Source organism: Phyllobates terribilis, unplaced genomic scaffold (assembly GCF_046119375.1).
Source record: "Phyllobates terribilis strain yellow unplaced genomic scaffold, ASM4611937v1 Scaffold_11__3_contigs__length_659146591, whole genome shotgun sequence".
Taxonomy (NCBI): Eukaryota; Metazoa; Chordata; class Amphibia; order Anura; family Dendrobatidae; genus Phyllobates; species Phyllobates terribilis.
The window spans coordinates 386,762,201-386,787,707 of record NW_027362771.1 but is presented as its reverse complement, the minus strand read 5'-3'; the positions used below and the strand labels follow the sequence as shown (position 1 = coordinate 386,787,707).

The following is a 25,507-nucleotide window of genomic DNA, read 5'->3' as shown; positions in this document are numbered from 1 at the left end:
AGCAATCAATCTTACCATCGGGTGCAACTCCCTCCAGAAACAAAGTCAGTCACAATTCATACATGAAGAAAGCGAGGTGGCACACCGATGTAATAAAATCTTCTTTTATTCCATTTCCATTAAAAATGCAGGGAAGCGGCACCTTTTGCGGACGACGGCCGTTTCGTGTGTCTATCACGCTTCCACGGGTCCAGGTATGGTCCCATGGAAGCGTGATAGACACGCAAAACGGCCGTCGTCCGCAAAAGGTGCCGCTTCCCTGCATTTTTAATGGAAATGGAATAAAAGAAGATTTTATTACATCGGAGTGCCACCTCGCTTTCTTCATGTATGAATTGTGACATCAGTGATTGATGTGGCTGCTGTAGAAGTGACCCGGATCACCGTGGGATCCTGGGATTACATTATGACGGCGGACAGGTGAGGAATATGGTTGTTTATTTTTGTTGTTTTACAGGTGATGAGGGATTCGGGGACTGGGTGTTAGGCGAGTATACAGTGTTGTTTATTTTTAAATAAATTATTAAAACAGTCTATTTTTATTTAAATAAAAACTTTATTCTGGCCATGTCTTTATTTGAAAAACCGTCAAAAACCTTATTACGGGGTTAGTAATGGGGGCGTCTTATAGACACCTCTCCATTACAAATCTGGGCTTCATGTCAGCTGCCAATACAAGGCTGACATGAACCCCAACCTTATTACTCCACTCGCCACTGCTACACGGCAGTGGGAAGAGCGGAGGCTAAGTGCCCGATTTGACGCATCTTATCGTTGCACCATTTCTGGGGTGGCCGAGACCTGATATTCGCTGTGTAGGGGGCCAGGTTCCATAGCCCCTTCCCTGGCTACTAATATAAGCCCACAGCTGTCTGGTTAGATTTTATAGGAGGACCCTACGTCAATTTTTTTTCTGGGGTCCCCCTGTAATTAGCCAGTAAAGGCTAAGCAAACAGCAGTGGGCTGTTATTAATAGCCAGGGAACATTTTTGTCTAATGGCCCCTTCCCAGGCTACTAATATTAGCTCCCAGTGGTCGGCTTTCCCTCTGCTGGTTATGAAAATGACACGGGAGCCCACGCCATTTTTTTTTACACACATATTTTAGGCCATTTGCCCATGATCCGAACGTAGCAGCGCTTTAGACGCAGCATATTTTTGCTTCGTCTAAAAAGGCGGCGTCTATTGAACGGAAGTAAATCCACATGCGTTCTCTGGACAATGCAGATTCACCACATTCAATACATTCCAGTGGTCAAATTTCTGTTGCAGAGACTAGCAGCGCTGCAAGAGAATTTGACATGCTGCGGTCCTGAAAGACGCGCCGCATGTCAGTGTCCACGGGTGTTCTGCAGCCTCAGACACACGCATACTGGACATGGGATGTATATAAATACTATCTACTATGCGGTAACATCTGGACGCTGCGAGTTTGATGATGCATAAATACGCAGCTTCAAACCGGCTACGGCTCCTGATGGTGGGCACGTACCTAAACTCTCACGCAGAATGGCAATTTCTGTAGCAGAGACGCTAGTCTCCGCTGCAGATTTTGACTAATTGAAATGTCATTACATGAGGTGGATCCGCATGTATTGACAACAAAGGTGCAGCATTAGAACACAGCATTTTGGACGCAGCTAAAATACGCTGCGTCCAAAGACCTGCTACTTGCTGATCGTGGGGACATATTGGCTAAAGATACAGCAGTGAGCTTTTATTAACAGCCAGGGAACAGGTTTGCCTAATGGCACCTTCCTAATAGCAGCTCTCAGCTGCCCCAGAAATTACATGAATGGGAATGCTAATGAGATTGGGTTTATCGGATTAGCTGACACCTAGTCCTTTTGTTTGGTGATGACAAGCTGTCAATCAGACCCTTTCATTATTAACCCTAAGTAAAGAATTAAATAAACACACACACTGAGGGTAAACACTTTATTTGAAATACAACAGACACATTCTTTAATCATTTAAATAAACCAATATACTCACCCCAGGTCTGAAGGTAATCTAAGGTTAAAGTGATGTCCCATGTTTCTTTTTTCAAATATCTTTATTTGGCTCCAAAAAGCATTCATTGATGCACAAAAACGCATCAAAAAAGTGCATTTTTTCTGCAGCGTTTTTCCTGCCAAGAGATGCTGAAACCTTAAGGAATTTTCTGCATTCAAATCCTGAACATGCACACATAGCTTTAGTGCCCAGGCTTTTATAGGCAGTATGTGAAATTTGATCCCCTGCTGAAGACAGATCTGAGGCTTTTTTATTTTAGAATGATCAATGCAAAGAAAAAAGTGATTGATGATGTCTTTTAACGACTTATTACATTTTTGCTCCGCTAGAGGGTGCTAAAAATGTAATATTTGCAAGTATTTAGAATGGCTACAGCTATAAACCAATTATACAGGGCGGGCCATTTATATGGATACACCTAAATTAAATGGGAATGGTTGGTGATATCAACTTCCTGCTTGTGGCACATTAGTATATGGGAGGGGGAAAACTTTTCCAGATGGGTGGAGACCATGGAGGCCATTTTGAAGTCAGCATTTCTTCTGCGGTGTTGCTATTAGTGTGTCAAGAGTGGGAGAAGAGGGTTGCATTGACAATCCAACACAATGGGCAGCACTTTGAACACATTTTATAAGTGGTCATAAACCTGTCAAAAACTAATGAAATAATAAAGTTACGTTAAAACCAAGCACACCATTGTTTTTCTTATGAAATTCTCAATAAGTTTGATGTGTCACATGACCCTCTTCCCATTGAAAAAAATAAAGTATCCAAAATGGCTGACTTCAAAATGGCTGCCATAGTCACCACCCATCTGGAAAAGTTTTCCCCCTCCCATACACTAATGTGCCACAAACAGGAAGTTGATATCACCAACCATTCCCATTTAATTTAGGTGTATCCATATAAATGGCCCACCCTGTAGATGTTTGTCCACTATCTAGACAATCCCTTTTAAAATGAAGTAGTGACCCATGTAAAATAAAAACAAACATACTCCCCTCCCACGACATTGTTATGCCACATGAGCCCTGCAGCCAATCAATGCGCTTCCATTCTCCTCCCAAGAGCCAACATCAATAATAACCTCCTGTACCTGGAACGTCACTGGTGCAGAAGGTGATTATCAGTTATTATTCATTTTCATCCAGCAGTACTTAATTTAAAAAGCCGTTACAAGGTAGTGGACAACCCCTTTAAAGAAGTCGAATTATATAATCTATGCTTTCATATGTGCCACAATTTTAGCTTATTTAACCGATTAAAGCTATGTGCCCACGATGCAGAAATGCTCAGGATTTTTTCCTGCACGTTTCTGCATCTCCCTGGCATAAAAAAACGCATGGGGATTGTACATGCGTTTTCCTGCCAGGGACCTGCAGAAGTGAAGCGTTCTTCACATGCATTTCCGCATGCGGGCTGACAAGCGCTTTCCAAGCGATTTTAGCATCACTTAGAAAGTGCTTGTCAACTTGGTCACACTATATAAATCCATGGATTTATATACTGTGATCGAAAGAATGGTAAAAAATAAAATAAATATATACTTACCTTCCCATGGCCCCCACTGTCTTGTTTCCCTCCGTCCTGGCTGCCGGCAGCGGTACACTGAAGGACCGGTCGACGTCAGTGTCGCGTGACCCGTCACATGACTATGATGTCAGCGCACGTCCTTCAGTCCATTGTGAACTGCCGGCATGAAAGAACGAGTGAAGCGGGGGCCGCCAGAAGGTAAATATAATCTTTATTTTTTATTTTATTCTTTTTTTCACAGTTCCTATGGTACCCGGGTCCGGAGGAGAGTCTCCTGTCCTCTAGACCTGGGTACCATCCGCACATTGAACGCATGTATTCCGGAAGTCCTTATCTAGTGAAGCGGAATGCACGCGTTCTAATGCAAGTCAATGGCGGCGAAAACGCAGCGCTTCTGCAAAATAATTGGTAGTGCTGCGTTTTTTTCCACAAGGATAATCCACAGTGGAAATTTCCGCAGCATGTGCACAGCACATGCAGATTATCATTGGGGAACATGGCAGGCCTTCTACCATGCGTTTTTTAAGCGTTTCTGCCGCTGCGGAAACGCTTAAACGCATCGTGGGCACACAGCTTAAAGCAAAATAATAAAAGACTGCAGTTTTGCAAAAGTGTGGAACCAAAAAAATAGGTGTTTTGCCACAGTTTTAGAAAGCCAAAGAATTTTTTTCCATCAACTTCCTGCATATTGTGACAAAAAGAAAGGCAAAAAACCGGCCCATGTGAGTACACCTTTACAACCTGTGTGTATTATTTTCCTGAACCACTGGAGTTTAGAAGCAGAAGAGCACTGCCGTGATCACCTAAACGGTAACCTCATCCCCCAATACTCCCTCACATCACTGTATTAAACATATATACACCAACAAACATGAGCTCAATATTTTTTTTTATTTTATATATAATTTTGTTGTGCAAAGAAAAAATCTGGTATTGTCTGAATATAATAAGCTCTATACATAGCATTGTGAGGTCCAGTCATAGGAATCAAACCAAATGGTGAAAGTGAATGTCAGCTGGAACAATTCTAGGAAGGAAACTGCTCACCCATATTTCTCTGCAAATTCCTTTGCCTCTTCTTCCTTAACAGCTCTTTGATCCTCCAGATCGCTTTTATTTCCACACATCACAATGTCTGGGTTTTCACAATATGCATGGATTTGCAACTGGCCTAAGAAAAAGAATACATAATTGGTAAGCTTGTTTTCAACATAAAGCACCACTCCAGTGTTTTTTCCTTTGCTTTTTTTTATGTCATCGCCAGTGTGTGATCACTAATCCATGTTCCCTGTCCCTAGTAATACACTTACCAGCCACCATCTTCTGCTCTTATCGGCGTCGCTCTGATCCCGCTCCACCATCTTGTAACCGCAGCTTCTGACTGACTGGAAGTCAGAGGAACGGTCAGAAGCGCTCAGTGTAAGTCTATGAGATCCTCGTTCTGGCTCTCCGATTTAAATTGAGAAGGGACGTCCGGCTCATAAAGGAATGATCCAGAATTCACAAACAGCAGAAGAGGCCTGGATCGGCACCGATAACAGGTGAAGATGGCGGCTAGGGAGTAGAATACTAGGGACTTACATAAGTGATACTACTTAGGCGGTGGAAAAAAAAAACCAAAACACAGGAATGCGCTCATTTTGGATCTTCAGGAGCTACCGAAGATTGACCATTTGTACCATTGGCACAGTAGTGCTGCTGGTGTGAAGTGAGCGCTCTGCGGGCTTCTAGCAGACTGCTTTGCCTCTTCAGCATTTGAGAAGCACATGAAGAAGCTAGCCGGATCCAGCCACCTTCAGAGCGGAGCTTTCAGGAGCTAGAGCAGGGAGCTTGATAGCGGCACAAGCTCCTTATCTAGATAATCGGACACTCAGGGTTTCCACCAGTAACCTGGGCAACAAGCTGTACACAATAGAATAAGCAGTAATTGAATCAAACAACCCTCCGTTGATACAAATTGCAAACTTTGCTTAAATTTTAAACCATATAAGAACTTGAACCACCCCTGTTAAAAAAGAATGACATCTTCAGTGGCAAAGATGCATGCATAATGCCACTGACACACATAGGAAGCAACACTGATTGACAATCAATTTCACATGCTGTTGTGCAAATGTGGCGCCCCTGAGGGCGAGATTGCTCCTAAGGGAGAGCATAGTCCCGGGTCCCTAGCTGTTGCGAAGAGCTATGTAGTGGGTGTGGGTGGAGGAAGTAGCTAAGGGGAGGACATGGAAGGAAGGTATAAATAGAGAAGCCATCTTGTTTAGAGAGATCAGAACAGTGAGCAGTGAGTGAGAACAGTCTACAGTGAGAGGAGTGGAGCAGGGCTCTGCAGGAGCTCTGCTCAGGCAGAGGGCCTGAGGAGAGGCCCAGGACTGAAGAAAGGAGAGAGGAGCAGGAAGAGCTCCAGGAATGAAGGAAGGGACCCCATGGCTACGGGCAGTGCTGGAGGCCACCCATACGCCCGAATCTAACAGGAGGCGGAGGGGTCAGGCCACACAAAAGGGGATCGGTCCCTCAACTAGCAGAGGACTTTATGACTCAACTAGAAACCGGAGGCTGCAGTATTTCAAGTCCTGCAGCCAACAGTCCATATCAGTCTCACCAAGAAGGTAGCTATAGAGGACCCAGGGGACGGAACAGACGTCGCCCGACAAGGCCCGCAGGTACCGGATTGGGACACTAGGTATGAGTTGCAGGGAGACGGCCAGAGAGAGGACACAGAAGGGGGTCCTGCTAAGTACTCCGGAGGTATCTGAGGGTTGCCCGAACCCCACCCTGAGTAAGCGCAGCACGACGAGGGAAGTTACTTTGGTTCCTGTAACTTGGACTGCAATAACCGTGAGTAAAGACCCTGAGGACTGCACTTCATTGTCTCTGATTATTGTTGTGCCATCACCCCTGCACTACAACACCCAGCACAACCTACTACATCTACACTGCCCTGGAGCTAAGCTCTACCTGTGGAGAGCCACACCAGCTTTGCTGCACTAACATCAGCTCCAGAGGACCAGCTCCACAGGTGGTGTCATGAACTTTGTACATAAATCTCCTGTAAATAATTTCCCCTATTGAATGACCGCCCTGGGTCACGGACCGGGTCACCGCTGTAGCGTCGGCGTCCCTGCCCTCTGCTAGGCAGGGACGCTGTTCCCCTCACCTCTCTGCTCCGAGCCCGGCGTCCTCCTCCCGCTCTGCTGGCAGCGCGCGCTCCTTCCCGGCCAATGTGCTTAGGGCACGCGCTCTCCCTCCCTCCCTCTTAAAGGGGCCGCGCGCGCCGTCCTAAGGAGTCCCCGGCCAATGGCCGGAGGACTTCACCATATATAAGGCACCTCCTCCAAAATGGAGGTGACCGAGCAATGTTGTTGCACTGTTCACTACTCTGCTTCAGCCCTCAGGTCCCGTTGCCAGTTACCTGCCTGATTCCTGCCAGAGTCCTGCCAGTTTGCTGTCTGTTTCCTGCCTGATATTCCTGCTACCTGCTTGCTAGCCTGAGGTCCGACGGTCTGCCTTCCTACTCCTGTCAGTCAGTCTATGGACCAGCTTGGCCGCTCACCTGGGAGCGCACATCTGCTACCTGCCTGCTAGCCTTCCTGGAGGCTCCGCCGTCACGTGCTGTGACCACCTGCTATTCCAGAGACTCCTGCCCGCTCACCTGGGAGCGCTCCTCCGCTACCTGCCTGCTTGCCTACCTGGAGGCTCCGCCGTCACGTGCTGTGACCACCTGCTATTCCAGAGACTCTTGCCCGCTCACCTGGGAGCGCTCATCTGCTACCTGTCTGTTGATCTTCCTGGAGGCTCCGCCGTCACATGCTGTGACCACCCGATTATCCAGAGACTCTCGCCTGCTCACCTGGGAGCTCACGTCTATCATCTGCCGCCACAGGTCGTACTTATCCTTTGCCCAGAGACTACCCCGGTCACTTGCCGTGACCTCCTGCCCGTTCATCCAGAGACTGCCCCGGTCACTTGCCGTGACCTCCTGCCCGTTCATCCAGAGACTGCCCCGGTCACTTGCCGTGACCTCCTGCCCGTTCATCCAGAGACTGCCCCGGTCACTTGCCGTGACCTCCTGCCCGTTCATCCAGAGACTGCCCCGGTCACTTGCCGTGACCTCCTGCCCGTTCATCCAGAGACTGCCCCGGTCACTTGCCGTGACCTCCTGCCCGTTCATCCAGAGACTGCCCCGGTCACTTGCCGTGACCTCCTGCCCGTTCATCCAGAGACTGCCCCGGTCACTTGCCGTGACCTCCTGCCCGTTCATCCAGAGACTGCCCCGGTCACTTGCCGTGACCTCCTGCCCGTTCATCCAGAGACTGCCCCGGTCACTTGCCGTGACCTCCTGCCCGTTCATCCAGAGACTGCCCCGGTCACTTGCCATGACCTCCTGTCCGTTCATTCAGTGACTGTCCCAGTCACCTGCTGTGACTGCCTGCCCGTCTACCCTGGTCGCCACCCGCTCCCTTACAAGGACCGCCCCCTTGTATAGTAGCTCAGAGGTTCCGCCTCCCAGACCCGTTACAACCGCCACTGTGACATCTTCCCAAACAACGACCGGCCTGGCACCAAGTACCCCACGGCCCAGGGGGCGCGTCACAAATGGAATAGACAATAGATGGAAATTATTGGCAATTATCAAGACACACTCAAAGGAGTGGTTCTGCAGGTGGGGACCACATCTCAGTACCAATGCTTTCTGGCTGATGTTTTGGTCACTTTTGAATGTTGGTTGTGCTTTCACACTCGTGGTAGCATGAGACGGACTCTACAACCCACAGAAGTTGCTCGGGTAGTGCAGCTCATCCAGGATGGCACATCAATGCGAGCTATGGCAGGAAGGTTTGCTGTGTCTGTCAACATAGTGTCCAGAGGCTGGAAGTGCTACCAGGAGACGGGCAAGTACACCAGGACACGTGGAGAGGGCCGTAGGAGGGCAACAACCCTGCAGCAGGACAGCTACCTCCACCTTTGTGCAAGGAGGAACAGGAGGAGCACTGCCAGAGCCCTGCAAAATGACCTCCAGCAGGCCACAAATGTGCATGTGTCTGCACAAATGGTTAGAAACCAACTCCATGAGGGTGGAATGATGGGGGTTGTGCTCACAGACCAACACCGTGCAGAACGCTTGCCATTTGCTACAGAAAACCAGGATTAGCAAAGTCGCCACTGGCGCCCTGTGCTCTTCACAAATGAAAACAGGTTCACACTGAGCACATGTGACAGACGTGACAGAGTCTGGAGACACTGTGGAGAGCGATCTGCTGCCTGCAACATCCTTCAGCATGACCGGTTTGGCAGTGGGTCAGTAATGGGGTGGGGTGGCATTTCTTTGGAGGGCCGCACAGCCCTCCATGTGCTCTCCAGAGGTAGCCTGACTGCCATTAGGTACCGAGATGAGATCCTCAGACCCCTTGTGAGACCATATGCTGGTGCGGTTGGCCCTGGATTCCTCCTAATGCAGGACAATGGCAGACCTCATGTGGCTGGAGTGTGTCAGCAGTTCCTGCAAGATGAAGGCATTCAAGATATGGACTGGCCTGCCCGTTCCCCAGGCCTGAATCCGATTGAGCACATCTGGGACATCATGTCTCGCTCCATCCATCCGTCGTCACCTTGCACCACAGACTGTCCAGCTGGCGGATGCTTTAGTTCAGGTCTGGGAGGAGATCCCACAGGAGACCATCAGCAACCTCATCAGGAGCATGCCCAGGCGTTGTAGGGAAGTCATACAGGCACGTTGAGGCCACACACAATACTGAGCCTCATTTTGACTTGTTTTAAGGACATTACATCAAAGTTGGATCAGCCTGTAGTGTCTTTTTCCACTTTAATTTTGGGGGGTGACTCCAAATCCAGGCCTCCATTGGTTAATAAATTTGATTTCCATTGATGATTTTTGTGTGATTTTGTTGTCAGCACATTCAACTTTGTACAGAACAAAGTATTCAATGAGAATATTTCATTCATTCAGTTCTAGGAGGTGTTATTTCAGTGTTCCCTTTCTTTGAATATATATATATATTTTTTTTTTTATTATCTTTTGCTATGGGTCCGAGAACTTATAGGCAGGTAGTTAGCAACTACCTGTCTGCTCTGCCCAGCACAGATCTCTGCTGGCTCAGAGTGGTCACAGACCGCTCCTGCTGACTTCATGTCGACAGGGCAGTGATTTCTCTTCAGCTCTGCTCTGTTGAAGGGGTGTTTCTGCTGATGTCATGCTGACTGACAGCCAGATCCCTGTTGCGTAACTGCAAAGAGCCAGCTGTCAATCAGCATGTCGTCGGTAGTGATGCCCCATTGACAGAGCAGACCGGAAGAGGATGAGTGGCTCTGTGGTCAACTAAAGCAGCAGATTCACCAGCTGAAACCATCCCCGTGCAGAACAGGCAGGTAGTTAGTAATTTCCTGTATTAGTTCTTAGCCACATAGCAAAAATAATAGAAGCCATGGATAAACCCTTTAATGATAAATGTAACATCTCACTGATCTGCTAGATTTTAGAGCCTATGCAAAGCACATGTTCATTATAGAACATTTTGTGGTTTGCATCTAGAATATTCCTTTAAAAGTGGATTATCGAGTACAGATCTTAATTCACAGTCTGTATTAGGACTGACTTCACTCATGCCTGGATTATAGATTCGGCAAAAAAGGTCATAAATACCCTGGTGCTTTCACCACACAAACGGGCGATTCACAACAAATGATTGTTGATTGGTTACAAATTTTTCATTATTTTTACAATAATAAAAGTTAATAGAGATACAGAAGGTAATAAAATAAATAAATTCACCAAAAAAAAAAAAAACATTTAAGAGACTACCATATGTCCTAATACGTGAGGAAATGGGTCCCTAATTGCTTTTTTCAGTATTTAAATCTGCTGTCACCATCTTCGTAAGGAAACAGCAATACAACGTTGCTCTCTCAGAGGGCTAGCCTGGCTTTGACAGGAACTTTTCAAATAGGCAATATACCCTGAAACAGTCAGCTCAGAGAGGATTCACTAAAATCTATGCATTACCGGTTCTGCTACTACATATTAATGAGGTTTTCCGGTTTAGAAAAGTTCTGTCCCCAGGCATAGTTTGATCTCCAAAAACAAAAAGACACATGTGCTTTACTTACCCTCCCCAGGTCTGTGAGTAAAACACACTTTGCTTTTTAATATCACACCACGATCGGGGACAGAACTTTTCTGAAAGCAGAAGCCCCCTTTATGGAATCAAATAATATATTTGTATAATCAAAAATAAGTCTCATTTCATACCTTATTATTCAGTGATCTTGATTTTTATGTGGAGACACTCAGATAAATTCAGACAAGTATAGGTTCCTCAACCGTAAACCTATGCAGGGCCGGGACAATAGGTAGGCACCTGCCTAGGGCACTGTTAAACAATGGGGGCTGCAAATTAATCTAAATAACAGTAGATTTTTACTGCAGCTGCTCAGCCTGGTGTCTGAGCTCTGATCACACTTGCACATTGGGCCCCTTGAGTCGGATGAGCGCTTGCCATGCACTGCAGGGAAGCGTTCATTGCTTCTAGTACAATGACAGAAGTACTACCATAGCCAGTATGTGTGTCAGGCATCTACGTTATGCAACTGGCAACCAGCAGGGGCCACAAGCCAGTACTGGAGGAGGGGCTCCCCCTAGTAACAAATTTTCTGGTATAACGGTATACCTTTTAATCAAAATACCATCATAAAATAAAGTGCCAAGTGCTCGTATTAAAATTAATACACACTAAAAAAAGAGGACATTGGGGGGGGGGGGGTGTTGATCAGCACCATAGAACAAATACACAGTATTCTCAATCCAATATACCTTTGGAATAATGTCACCCTTGGACTAAGCAGCTTCCTACATGTTCCTGTTCTCCTTCATAGGATCAGATTCGATGTTCCGTTTTAATTGGTTAGGCACTCTCATAATGCATCAACTCAAATTTAAAATATTATGAGACATAAGCCACCTCTGACCCTTCAGTCCCAGTCAGTCAGATACATAACCATATCTAGGGCACCAAGACAGCAAGTTCAGGCCCTGAACCTATGCTATACAAAAATGTCCTTAACACAGTAAGGCCACAGCCCCACTATCAGTATTTGGTCAGTATTTTTTCTCAGGAGTGGGAGCCAAAACCAGGTGAGGAACAATCAGAAAAGGTATAATAGAAACAAGTCACCAATTCTGCATTTATCACCCACTCCTGGTTTTGGTTCCCACTCCTGAGAAAAAATACTGACCGAATACCGTTCGTGGGGCCGAGGCCTAAAGTTACCAAAAATACAAAGATAACCTTTACTCAAATGTGTGTGTTCCCATTACAGACACGTGACTTCTTAATAAATTCTCTAATATTTGTTTTGTCAGTTTAAAACCAACAGGACAGAGGTAAAGGGCAATAAATCTCTCAGTTCTTTGTGTTAAATAGATCTAACCCCTTTACCACCAAAATTTACAAAACCAATTTTTGTAGGGACACATCACATTTGAAGTGACTTTGAGAAACTAATATGACAAAAATACCCAATAGTGACACCATTCTAAAAACTTCAGCCTTCAAGGTGCTCAAAACCACATTCAAACAGTTTAACCCTTCAGGTGCTTTACAGGAATTAAAGCAATGTGGAAGGAAAAATGAAAAATTTACTTTTTCCCACAAAAATTATGATTTAGCCCCAAATTTTGCATTTTCTCATTGGTAACAGGAGAAAATGGACAGTATAATTTGCTGTGCAATTGCTCCCGAGTACACAGATACCCCGTATGTGGTGGAAAACTACTGTTTGGGCACACAGCAGGGCTCAGAAGGGAAGGGACCATTTGACTTTTGGAGTGCAAAATTGGCTTGAATCGACAGTGGACACCATGTCGCATTTGCAGAGCCCCTGATGTGCCTAAACAGTGGAAACCCCCCCACAAGTGACCCCATTTTGGAAACTATACTCCTCAAAGAACTTGCAGTCCTGCTCTTCGTTATTTGCACCCATGAAGTTTAAGTACATAATGGGGAATATCTCCTGAAAACAATGAATCAAGTGAAACCGTTTTTTTGTATAGGTCACTCCTGTTAAATACAAAATATCAAATGATAAACAATTTAAAAAACTAAAACAATGGGCGGGAAAATAGAAAAACCTAAAGCTTGCTGTGACAATGGTATTGGCACCCTTTACATTAATTTAGTATGGAAACACATTTTGATTCGCCTGTGGTAAATCACAAAAGAGATTCACCTGTGATTGTCGGTGCTCATGTGACATGAATTAGGAAATGAACGATGACTTCACCGTTTTAAAAAGCCATACAGCAAGCCCAGATCCTTTGTCACAATGGTGCCGACGAAAGGAGCTGTCTGAGGACATTAGATATGCTATTATTAGGGGAAACAAGACTTTCAAAGTGTATAAAGCCATCTCCAAATATGTTGGTATCCCAGTTTCAACAGTGCACAATGTTAAGAAGTTTGCCAAGCATGGAACCATCAGGAACCTCCCTGGACGCGGGGGAAAGAGGAAAATTGACGAGAGAGGTCTTCAAAGGTTGGTGGGAATGGTGGAAAAAAACACCACGTCAAACATCCAAAGACCTTAAGACCAACCTGGAACAGTCTGGGGTCATGATTTCAACAGGTACCATTCGCCGCACACTAAACCAAGCAGAGCTTTATGGGCGAAGGCCAAGGAAGAAACCATTGTTGAAGAAAAGGCATAATAAAAGGAACGACTGATCTGTGCCAAAAAGTACATTGACCAACCATAATCCTTCAGGGAAAATGTTCTGTGGACAGGGACAGACTAAAAATAGAGCTTTTTGGCAATGCAAAGCAACAGTTTGTTTACAGATGGCGCAATGAAGCTTATTAGGAAAAGAACACCTTGCCAACAGTTAAGCATGGAGAGGGATCTATAATGCTGTGGGGTTGCTTTGCTGCATCTGGTACTGGAGGCCTTGACCGTATCACAGGAATCATGAAATCAGAGAATTATCAAAGAGATTTTAGAGTGTAATGCCCTACCCAGTGTATGAGTCGAAGATCACGAGTCCTCCAGCAAGACAATGACCCAAAGCACACATCCAAAAGTACACAGGATTGGTTGAAAAAGAAAAAATGGATGTTTTAAAAGGGCCAGCAATGAGTCTTGACCTCAACCAAAGGGTGTGCAACCAAGTATTAATTAGGGGTGCCTTTATTGCTGCACATGCTGTTTATTCAGTTACTTCTTTGAAATTGCAACATGGAAGTTGAAAAACAATGTTTTATTGTTGTATTACTTTGGACCAATAATTAAAAAATCCTGAGGATAACTTTGTACAATATCTTCAGAAATAAATGGAAATGTACCAGTCTATGAAAAAAATTAAAGGGTATAAATAATCATGAGCAGGACTGTATCTAGATGTGTGGTGAGCACCTTGAACCCACAGGTGCTTCACATAATTTATAACGTTGAGCCATGAAAAAATAATTTTTTTCCAGCAAAAATTTTGGTTTTGCCCCAAATTTTTCATTTTCACAAGGGTAACAGGAGAAAATTGACCATAAGATTTGTTGTGCAATTTCTCTTGAGTACACAGTTAGCCCCATATGTGGTGGAAAACTACTGCTTGGGCATAGGACATGGTTCGGAAGGGAAGGAATACCAATGCCAATTGAATTCTGGAGCTCTATTTTGGCTGAAATAGATTGCGTATGCCATGTCCCATTTAAAAAGCCCCTGACATGCCTAGTGGTGTAATGAGCATTTTTAACCTTCAGGCGATTCACAGAATTGTATAACATTAGGCTAAGTGGAAAATTATCATGTTTTCCACTAAAATGTTGCTTTGGCCCCAAGTTTTTAATTTTCAAAAAGGGATTATAGGAGAAAATGAATGGTACAATTTGTTACGCAATTTCTCCTGAGTGCGCCAATACCCCATATGTGGTCAAAAACCACTTTTGAGGCACAGTCCAAAGCACAGGAGGGAAGAAGCGGCATAGAGTTCAGATTTTGCTGGAATGGTTTGAGGGTGTCATGTCGCACTGGAAGAGCCCTTGAGGGGTCAGAACAGCAGAACACCCCCCATAAGTGTCCCCATTTTACAAACTATACCCCTGGAAAGCTCCCTATATGATAGGGATTTAGTATTTTATCAAATTAAAGCGAACGGGTCAATTTTACAACAGCAACTATTGAAGAAGTACTCCCTCTATATTTATGACATTAGATAAAGCTCATTAATGTCTTAGGCTATGTGCCCACGTAGCGTTTTACAAGCATATATGCTGCGGAATTTCCGCAGCGTAAACGCAGGTGAAACGCTTGGTAATCCGTCCCCCATGGTCCCCAATGAGAATCCGCAATTTCAATGCCCATGCTGCGGATTTTTCCGCAGCGTTTTTGATGCGCTCAAAAATCCGCAGCATGTCCATTATTTGTTCGTTTCTGCATGCAGATTTGAGGTCCCAATGCGCTATAAAAACGCATGGCAAATAAGCTTGTAAAAACGCTGCAAAAACGCATCAAAAACGCTTGTAAAATCCGCAAGCATTTTTGACTGCCAAGAACATGCAGAAACGCTGCAGAAATTTTTTGCTTCATTTCTGCATCGTGGGCACATAGCCTTACTGCTGGAGGTTGCGCTATTAACAGGTTTCCTATGCGAGTAAGATGACCATGAATGTGGCTGCTCTTCTGCCAGGAATGAGATAAAACAGACTTGTGCAGAGTGCATCCCGCAGGCCACATCTAGCCTTTGGCTGTTCCTGTCCAGCCTGCAGACCAGGACAGCCAAAGGGCTGAAAACCATAGCATAGCGCATTACCCAGCCACCCGCGCTCATAAATTTCACCAATATCTGCATCCATAAAGAAATACAGGTGAATGCAATAGTGGAACACAGAACCATCGGCTGCGTCTTCCACAATTCAAGCTGTGTGCCTGAGTCTCTGGGCAGCAGGCTCGATAACCTCACTAGATCATGCCCGTTACGCGGCGCCTCGGTCCATATGCTGCATAGACCAGAGTGCTTGGTGGAACTGTGGGACCATCATACTGTATGGAAGTAGCTATCAGGGTATATACTATATGAGGAGCTGTGGGGGAATCAATGTGTGGAGGTGACTGGAGGCATAATATTGTGTGCAGGGACATCATATGTGAGGAAGCACTTGATCAATATATACATATACACTACAGTTCAAAAGTTTGGGGTCATTTAGAAATTACATTTTTGAAAGAAAAGCACATTTTTTTTCAATGAAGCTAACATTAAATGAATCAGAAATACACTCTATAAATTGTTAATGTGGTAAATGACTATTCTAGCTGCAAACGTCTTTTTTTATTGCAATATCTACATAGGTGTATAGAGGCCCATTTCCAACAACCACAATTCTAGTGTTTTAATGGTACATTGTGTTTGCTAACTGTGTAAGAAGGCTAATGGATGTTTAGAAAACCCTAGAAAACCCTTGCACAAGTATGTTAGCCCAACTGAAAACTGTTTGGCTGATTTGAGAAGCTATAAAATGGACCTTCCTGAGAATCTGGAGCATTACATTTGTTTGTTCTATGAAACTCTCAAAATGGCCAGAAAAAGAGAACTTTCATGTGAAACTCGACAGTCTATTCTTGTTCTTAGAAATGAAGGATATGCCATGCGAGAAATTGCCAAGAAACTGAAGATTTCCTACAACGGTGTGTACTACTCCCTTCAGAGGAGAGCACAAATAAGCTCTAACCAGAGAAGAAAGAGAAGTGGGAGGCCCCGCTGCACAACTGAGCAACAAGACAAGTACATTAGAGTCTCTAGTTTAAGAAATCGACGCCTCACAGCTCCTCAACTGGCAGCTTCACTAAATAGTACACGCAAAAAGCCAGTGTCAACGTCTACAGTGAAGAGGCGACTTCAGGATGCTGGCCTTCAGGGCAATGTGGCAAAAAAAAAGCTGAAGACTGGCTAATAAAAGGAAAAGATTAATATGGGCAAAATAACACAGACAATGGACAAAGGAAGACTGGAAAAAAGTTGTATGGACAGACTAATCAAAGTTTGAGGTGTTTGGATCACACAGAAGAACATTTGTGAGACGCAGAACAACTGAAAAGATGCTGGAAGAGTGCCTGATGCCATCTGTCAAGCATGGTGGAGGTAATGTGATGGTCTGGGGTTGCTTTGGTGCTGGTAAAGTGGGAGATTTGTACAAGGTCAATGGGATTTTGAATAAGGAAGGCTATCACTCCATTTTTCAATGCCATGCCATACCCTGTGGACAGCGCTTGATTGGAACCAATTTCATCCTACAACAGGACAATGACCCAAAGCACACCTCCAAATTATGCATGAACTATTTAGGGAAGAAGCAGGCAGCTGGTATTCTAATCTGTAATGGAGTGGCCAGCGTAGTCACCAGATCTCAACCCCATTGAGCGGTTGTGGGAGCAGCTTGACCGTATGGTACGCAAAAAGTGCCCATCAAGCCAATCTAACTTGTGGGAGGGGCTTCAGGAAGCATGGGGTGAAATTTCTCAAGATTACGTCAGCAAATTAACATCTAGAATGCCAAAGGTCTGCAATGCTGGAATTGCTGCAAATGGGAGCATTCTTTGACGAAAGCAAAGTTTGAAGGAGAAAATTATTCTCTAATAAAAATCATTAATTTCTAACCTTGTCAATGTCTGGACTATATTTTCTAATCATTTTGAAACTCATTTGATAAATAAAAGTATGAGTTTTCATGGAAAACACAAAATTGTCTTCGTCACCCCAAACTTTTGAATGGTAGTGTATATTACTTAACCGGTTCCCGACCGCCCACTGTAGATAAACGTCGGCGCTTGCTTGGCTCTGTGCAGCGCCGACGTTTAAAAACGGTGGGTGGTCTCGCAGCGCTCAAGACCCCCAGGGTCCTGCAAGCGCTGTGATTCCGGTGTAGAGTGTTAGCTCTGACAGGGGACATCATCGGGACCTGATTGGATCAGGTCCCAGTGATGTTAACCCTTTGCTATGTTCTATATGCCGCGATCTATAGTGATCGCGGCATATAGAAGATAGAAGGAGGAGAGGGGGTCGTCTTACTTACCTCTCTGACGACCCCTGATACCTTCCAGGACCTGGGGTTGCTATGGCAGCTGGAGGTCACATGACCACCTCCAGATCTGCCATATATGGTGTCCTGCCTGGCTCAGCCTGCAGCTGAAGCCAGGAAGGAGACTGACTGTGAAACAGTCAGCGAAGATCTCATGTAATGTAATACATATCTATTACATTACATGAGATCAGTGATCAGAAAAATAAAAATGAATGTCCCATACAGGGACTAAGTAAAAATGTAAAAAAAAAAGTAAAAAAAAAGTTTTTAAACTGTTAAAAAAAAAATAAAAAAAATCACAAAATAAAAATAAATAAAATATTAAACCAATAAATCCGTATATTTTTACAAAACCAAAAAAAGTACACATATTTGGTATCGACGCGTCCGAAACAACCCAATCTATAAAACTGTCACACTAATTAACTCCTTCTGTGCACACCGTAATAAAAATAAATAAAAAACGGAGCAAAAAAAAATGCTTTTTATCATATCGCCAAACAAAAAGTGGAAAAAATGCGATCAAAAAACAAAATAGAAATAAAAATGGTACCGCTGAAAACGTCATCTTGTTCCGCAAAAAAAAAGCCGCCATACAGCTCCATCAGCCGAAAAATAAAAAAGTTATAGCGCTCAGAATAAAGCAATGCAAAAAAAATATTTTTCTATAAAATTGTTTTATTGTGTAAAAGCGCCAAAACATAAAAAAAAATACAGTAAGTGTAGTATCGCTGTAAACGTACTGACCCGAAGAATAACGCTGCCTGATCAGTTTTACCACACGCAGAACGGCATAAAAAAAAACCCTCAAAAAAACAATTCCTGAATTGTTTGTTTTTGTTAATTTTACCTCCCAAAAAACGGAATAGAAAGCGATCAAAAAATGTCACGTACCCAAAAATGGTACCAATAAAAATGTCAACTCGTCCCGCAAAAAACAAGCCGAAATATGACTGTCGGCCGAAATATGGAAAAATTATAGCTCTCAAAATATGGTGATGCAAAAACTAGATTTTGCAAAAAAAAGCGTCTTTTAGTGTGTGACAGCTGTCAATCATAAAAACCCGATATAAATCTGGCATCTCGCACCGACCCGAAGAATAAAGTAATCTAAATCAGTTATATCACACTAGGAACGGCGTAAAAAATAAATAAAACCAATTCTTCACCTGCTACTGATTTGTTTATTATGTCTCCCAAAGATCGCAGTAAGGCTCTTCTCACATTTATCCTGCGCTCTGCGCTGAGCACTTACACCAGAGTTTCCATGTAAATCTCTGAAATATGTGATTCAGCCGGAACCCATGACGGAAGATTCCCTGTAATGAGGCAGATATAGGCCACTGTGGATGCCATCTGGCCTGTGATCCCACGGTGTCATTTGTTTTAGGCGTGCATAAAAGTGCAGTTGGCCACAGTTTTGTGCACTTCTGAAAAAAAGGACACCGCTAAACAGAGGCCAGACGGAGTCCAGAGTAACTCTGCTGCCTCATTACAGTAAATGGATCCCGCAGGGGTTTCATCTGAATTACATCACTTGGAAATTTAGATGGAAACCCCGATGTAAGTGCTCAGCCTAGAGCGCCGGATAAATGTTACGTAAAATGTTCCCAATAAAAGCTTCAACTCAGTCCTCAAAAAAAGCTAGTCCCCACTCAGGTCCGTCATCTGTTAAAAATATAAGGGACTTCCAAGTTACTGGTAGCAGAAAGGCTCTGGAAAAGCAAAATGGCCCTTGCAACCCAAAAGAAATTCAGAAAATGTTGTGCTCCCAAATCCAAATGCCTATTCTACAATAATTTGTTGTCAAATTGTCAAATAGCGCTCCGCCCCCCCCAGATCTCGCCGTATGGCTGAGCAGTACGATACAGCCACATATGGGGTATTGCCACTTTTAGAAGAAATTGTGTGACATTTCGGCACCATTTTTACCCATTGCCCTGTGTGAAAATGTAAAATCGGAGGGTAAAACATTTTTTTGTGGCAAAAATATAATTATGCTTTTTTCACTGCCCAATGGTATAAATTTAAAAATACTCACTACTTCCCTAGATGAATTCCTTGAGAGGTGTAGTTTACAAAATGGGGTCACTTGTGGGGGTTTCTGCTGTTTCGGCATGTCAGCGACTCTTCAAATGTGACATGGTGTCTGCTGCCTATCCCAGCCAACATAGCGCTCCTTTCTCTTCCGAACCCTGCCGTACACCAAAGCAGTGGTTTTCCCCCACATATGGGGTATCGGCGTACTCAGGAGAAATTGTACAACAAATTTCATGGTGCAATTTATCCTGTTACCCTTATGATAATACAAAATTAGGGAATGAAAAACATTTTTTGTGGGAAAAATGTGAAAATTTTATTTTTACGGCTCAATATTATAAACTTCTGTGAAGCAGCTGGGTGTGCAAGGTGCTCACCACACATCTAGATAAGTTCCCTAAGGGGTCTAGTTTCCAAAATGGTGTCACTTGTGAGGGGTTTCCACTGTTTAGGCACGTCAGGAGCTCTCCAAATGCAACATGGCGTCCGCTAATTATTCAAACAAATTTTACATTCAAAAAGTCAAATGGCGCTCCTTCTCTTTCAAACGCTGCCGTGCGCCCAAACAGTGGTTTGCCTCCACATATGGGGTATCAGCAAGCTCAAGAGAAATTGCACAAAAAAATTTGGGGTCCATTTTTTCCTGTTACCCCTGTGAAAATAAAAAAAAATTGGGTCTAAAGTAACATTTTTGTGAAAAAAGTTAAATGCTAATTTTTTTCTTCCACATTCCAAAAATTCCTGTGAAGCACCTGAAGGGTTAATGAAGTTCTTGAATGTGGTTTTGAGCACCTTGAGGGGTGCAGTTTTTAGAATGGTGTTACTTTTGGGTATTTTCGGTCATAAAGACCCCTCAAAGTGACTTCAAATATGATGTGGTCCCTAAAAAAATGTTTTTGTAAATTTTGTTGGAAAAATGAGAAATCGCTGGTCAACTTTTAACCATTATAGCTCCCTAACAAAAAAAAATTTTGGTTCCAAAATTGTGCTGATGTAAAGTAGACATGTGGGAAATGTTATTTATTAACTATTTTGTGTGACATATCACTCTGATTTAAGGGCATGAAAATTCAAAGTTTGAAAATTGCAAAATTTTCAACATTTTCGCCAAATTTCCGATTTTTTCACAAATAAACGCAAGTTATATCGAAGAAATTTTACCACTATCATGAAGTACAATATGCCACAAAAAAACAATCTCAGAATCAGGGGAATACGTTGAAGCGTTCCAGAGTAATTACTTCATAAAGTGACAGTGGTCAGAATTGAAAAAATTGGGCAGGTCACGAAGGCAAAAACAGGCTCTGGTGCGAAGTGGTTAAGGCTGAAAACCAGCAGCAGTGTGATTTATATACTTTATAAAAAGCAGTAAACTATATGGTTTTGATTAGCTGCTACTGGTATAATAAGCCCTATCGTAACATTTAACAGTAAGTCAGTAGAATTAATTCTGCTCAATACTAAGTGATAAAAATTAACAATAATAATAATTAGCAGCCTTAAAGGAAACCTATCAGGTGATTCATGCTATCCAAACTGATTGCAGCCAGGATTATTCTCCTCTGAAACACTTCAGTGATTAAGAGAAAATATGCTTTGAAGATTCAGCCCCGGTCCTCTCTTCCCAGCGCCACAGCTGCCGAATAACAGGTTTTTCCTTTTGTACACGCGAGGGAGAGACCAGTCCATCACCTGCAGTGGCAATGAGGAAAAACCAACCGGGGGGCCATAGCCGGGAACTAGTGTTATCTCCGGCTATTGTCTCTGGTTGGATCGGGACATGGTTTAGACAGCATGACTCGCCTTAAGGCTTCCTTTAAGCTAAGCCTGTTGATTCGGCCTTCCACAACAGTCACAGTCTCGCATATGGCCCCTTGGGAAAATTAAGTGTCCGTCAATGGGAAAGTAGACTCCTAGCTATGTTTTTAAGTATCTAATCCATGGAACAAAATAAAAATAGAATTGCAGAAGTAAAATGTTAAGTATGTGACATGGTGACAAACTAGTGTGGGTGGAATGTGATACTTTTATAGGTTTTATTCCAGCATCACAACCCGTGTGATCGATTCCTATTAAACGCACAAATGAGGTGAAAGTTCTTCTGTTTATGCTGCTGTTTCCATAACTAATAGTCAGTTCTTGATCTTGGGTGGGAATCAAAACTCCTTCTAAGACAGCACTGTGTTTGCACAAGAAGAGGGTGTTTCTAGTTATTTGCTAGATGAAATACCACAGGTCTTGTTACGCTTCCCTTAACAAATAAAATATGTAGATAGAGTAGCTGTTGCAAATAGAACAAAGTTTCACACTAACAAGTAAATGCCTTAAAAGACTCACCTTTAGTAAACTGATACTTAAAGAAGTTGTCCACTACTTTCACATTGATATGTATGATCGGCAGGGGTCCCGCACCCCTGCCGATTTTTATGGTCTTTTCAAGAGGGCGTGGCTCACAGGATTCTTTGGGGGAGTGTCTTGGCAGCTTTGCATAATTACCTTGTTAGAGAAACTCCCATACCATAAAAATTACCACCAAAATACTACAGACTTATATTTCTGCAACAGTGTAGCGAATTTAAGGAACATTTTTAAAGAACGCACGGAAAACTTAGAAGACCAAAAACTGCACTTTTGAGCTGGTGACAGGTACTCTAAGATCTAACCCCTTGGATAATTCGGCCCCATTGGTTAGGTCCAATTAAATATCCAAGTAGTTTTCTCTTGCTTCCCATTCCACTGCTGCAGATAAAATATATCGCTACTGCTTAGGCAACATTCGAAGCAACTTTTTAAAGTTGAAATTTCCAACTATTGTATGGGGAAAGGAAGGAATTGGGAGGCTCCTGTACAAATTAGATGGTTGGACAATCCTGCCAAAATTAGTGGGTTCAGACAAATTTTACATGTATGGGGAGACCTTAAAGGTTAGGTGTATACGCAACATGCTTGAAATGGCCCTCTATAACACATTTTTTTCATTGTAAATTAATCAGTTCAGTGAATACAAACATACAGCTGCATTCTGATGTTAAATAATTACCTGAAAGTATAACATTTCATATAAGGCCTCATACAGATGTCCATTTTATTCACATACGAGAAAATGGACCGAGTTTGATCAGTTTTCACTGATCAGAAAAAAAAAAAAAAAGTTCTCCACCTTATAGCTAACCGAGTGAAAAACGGACAGCACTTGGATGTCATCCGAGTGATGGTGAAAAACTGATGGTGAGACTTGGGGCTCATTCACACATTTTATTTTGGCTTTGATTATTGTTCAGCTGAGTTGTATTCCTCTTACCAGCTTTGTTGGTTTTCCTTTTGCAAAATAATGGTTATTCTGGTGTAATATTCACACAACAGGAATCTTAAAATAAGCAGTCATTCAAGCCAGTCAGCAGAACATAGAACTCAAGCACTCTGACCGCAATAATCCCACCCAGATACCACCTTGAAGAAACACAACCAGAATAAGGAGCACTTACTTATCCAGTTCCTGGCATTCAAGAAGCTCTGTTCATTTGTCAAGTCAAAAAGTAAGAGGAATCCCATAGCATCCCTGAAGAAGGCAGTGGTGAGGCTGCGAAACCTGAAAAAGGGAGGGAGGAGAGAAGAGATATCATTTTGTAGTATGGAGCTTGTGGAAGCAAATGTGCTGCTACATTGACCATACAAATTCCACCTGCCTCAAACGCTTCTTTCCGATTTACCAAGTTATCATTTCTTAAAACTAGAGCATGTAAAATTACCAATGACCAGCATATGCAAGGATATACTGTAAATAGTCAGTACCCAGCATATATCAACAATACTAGCAGGATAGACTATACTTTTTATCCATATACAATTGTGATGAACATTATTGGAACGTTTATTACTGTTTACTATAAAAATCCAGTATTTGCAGAAATAAGTTTATATGTACCAACTATGTATCAGAGTATTTCAAAAGCATTTCCAAACACACTTAGTGTATCGTGAAAGGTCAACTTTTTTTGCCAAGTCATTTCAAAAAAGAAAAAACAAAACAAAAAAACAAAACATACTGTAGTATATAATGACATGGATAGGAGGACATGCATCCTTCTCTAATACTTGGTTGCACAACCTTTGGCAATAACCACAGCCTGTGTACATTTTTGTAGTCATCTGTGAGCTTCTTGCCCCTGCCTGCTGGTATTTTCTTCCACTAGGTAAGGGTATGTGCACACGATGGCTTTTCAAGTGTAACCTGCCTGAAAGTGCGCTAAATAAACACCAAAAACGGCTTGCTGTTCACGTTCAGGTTTTTGAGCGTCTTAACAGCTTCAGGTTTCCATATTAAAACCACCGGAAATAGCCACAGAAAAACGCCAAAAAATACACAGTGCGCTGAAATCTGTTGGGAAAAGGAACAATGCAAAGATTTTCAATTGGATTATGCCCCCAATGTATCCCCCTGGGGCCCATAAGTGTCTTTGTAATTACCTTCTGTTGCAGATTCTGCCTGTGAGCGGCGCGATCGCTGGCCGCTCAGAGGCATCACGTGACCTGCCACTGATTTCAGATCATGTGAGGTGTTTGCCACCAGTGACACGCTCCCCGCGGTGGACGCTGGGCTGTGGGCAGGGCTACCCCACGCGTTACACCCAGCATCCACCGCGCGCTTTCCCAATGAATGAGGAGAGGGAAAGCGTGCAGTGGATGCCGGGTGTGACGTGCGGGGTAACTCCGCCCACAGCCCAGCGTCCACTGGTGGAACGCAAAAGACAGAGACCCCCGGCTGCATCCGGAATCATGACGTGACCTCAGCGGATGTCAGAGCCGGCTGCAGCCGGGGGGTCACGTGAGGCCTGTGAACGGCCGGCGAGCTGGGAGGGCCCAGTGCAGAGTGGCACTATCCCCCCACCAGTCACAATTTGAACAATATCTGCATTTATAGGATGCAGATACCATCGAGTTAGAATAGTGCAGCAGGGAGCCATTCACTTCCTACTGCACCAGCTTGCAATGAAATCATTAGATTGCACCTTCTGTGCCTCAGTCTGCACAATGGACTAACAGGAGAAGACATCGGAGGAATGGCGGAAGGACAGTAGTTTGTATTTATTTTTATTGTAACTACTTGTGTGGGACATGATGCCTTGTGGGGGCATCAGTGTTTATGGGCTGCAGGGCTATCAAACTGCACGAGTCCTCATATGGTGTTGGGGGCTCTCATACCAAAGTGGTGACCCTCATACTGCATGTTACAATGTCTCCCTACAGCTCTATTGTTTGTGGAGGCCCCCATATTGTGTGTGAGTGTAGGGGCTCTCATATCACATGTTGGGGCTGTAGAGAATCATTGTGTGTGGGGGGGCCTTCATACTGTGTGGGGGGGCCTTCATACTGTGTGGGGAGCTGTGGGTGACATCCTGTCTATGCGTCCTCATACTGCATGTTGGCGCTATAGGTAAAATCATATTGTGTGTGGGGGGCACTCATACTTTGCAGAAGGCTGTATGTGACATACTGTGCGTGGAAGCCCTCACACTGCATGTGGGATCTGTGAGTGACAGTGTGTGCCAGTGTAGGGGCCTTCATAATGCCTGTGTATAGGGGGCTGGTGAGGCATCCATGCTATATATAGGGGATCTCTGGGGCCATCATACTGTGTGGGAGGCACTGTGGTAGCATCATACTGTGCATGTGGGCTGGACTGTGGGGTGAAAATGTCAGCGGATCTCACTGTGGGGATATCATGCAGTATAGTGGGTAGTGCGTGAGAACATTAAAGGGCTTCAGTATTGGCATAATTACCGTGTACCTGCTGTAATATATGCCCCTCTACCTGATAAATTGGGAGGTATT

General features: G+C 43.8%; 1 protein-coding gene across 7 annotated transcripts in view; it reads right to left on the bottom strand.

The window, feature by feature from the left end:
- Positions 1-25,507, bottom strand: part of RAB27A (RAB27A, member RAS oncogene family) — a 93,803-nt gene that overhangs the window by 5,032 nt on the left and 63,264 nt on the right. For all 7 annotated transcript variants that reach the window (XM_073653007.1, XM_073653006.1, XM_073653008.1 and 4 more), the window contains 2 exons: positions 23,161-23,264; positions 4,596-4,719 (listed from right to left, as the gene is read on the bottom strand). In XM_073653007.1, coding sequence (XP_073509108.1) covers positions 4,596-4,719; positions 23,161-23,264 — 228 coding nt within the window. The remainder of the gene's footprint in view (positions 1-4,595; positions 4,720-23,160; positions 23,265-25,507) is intronic.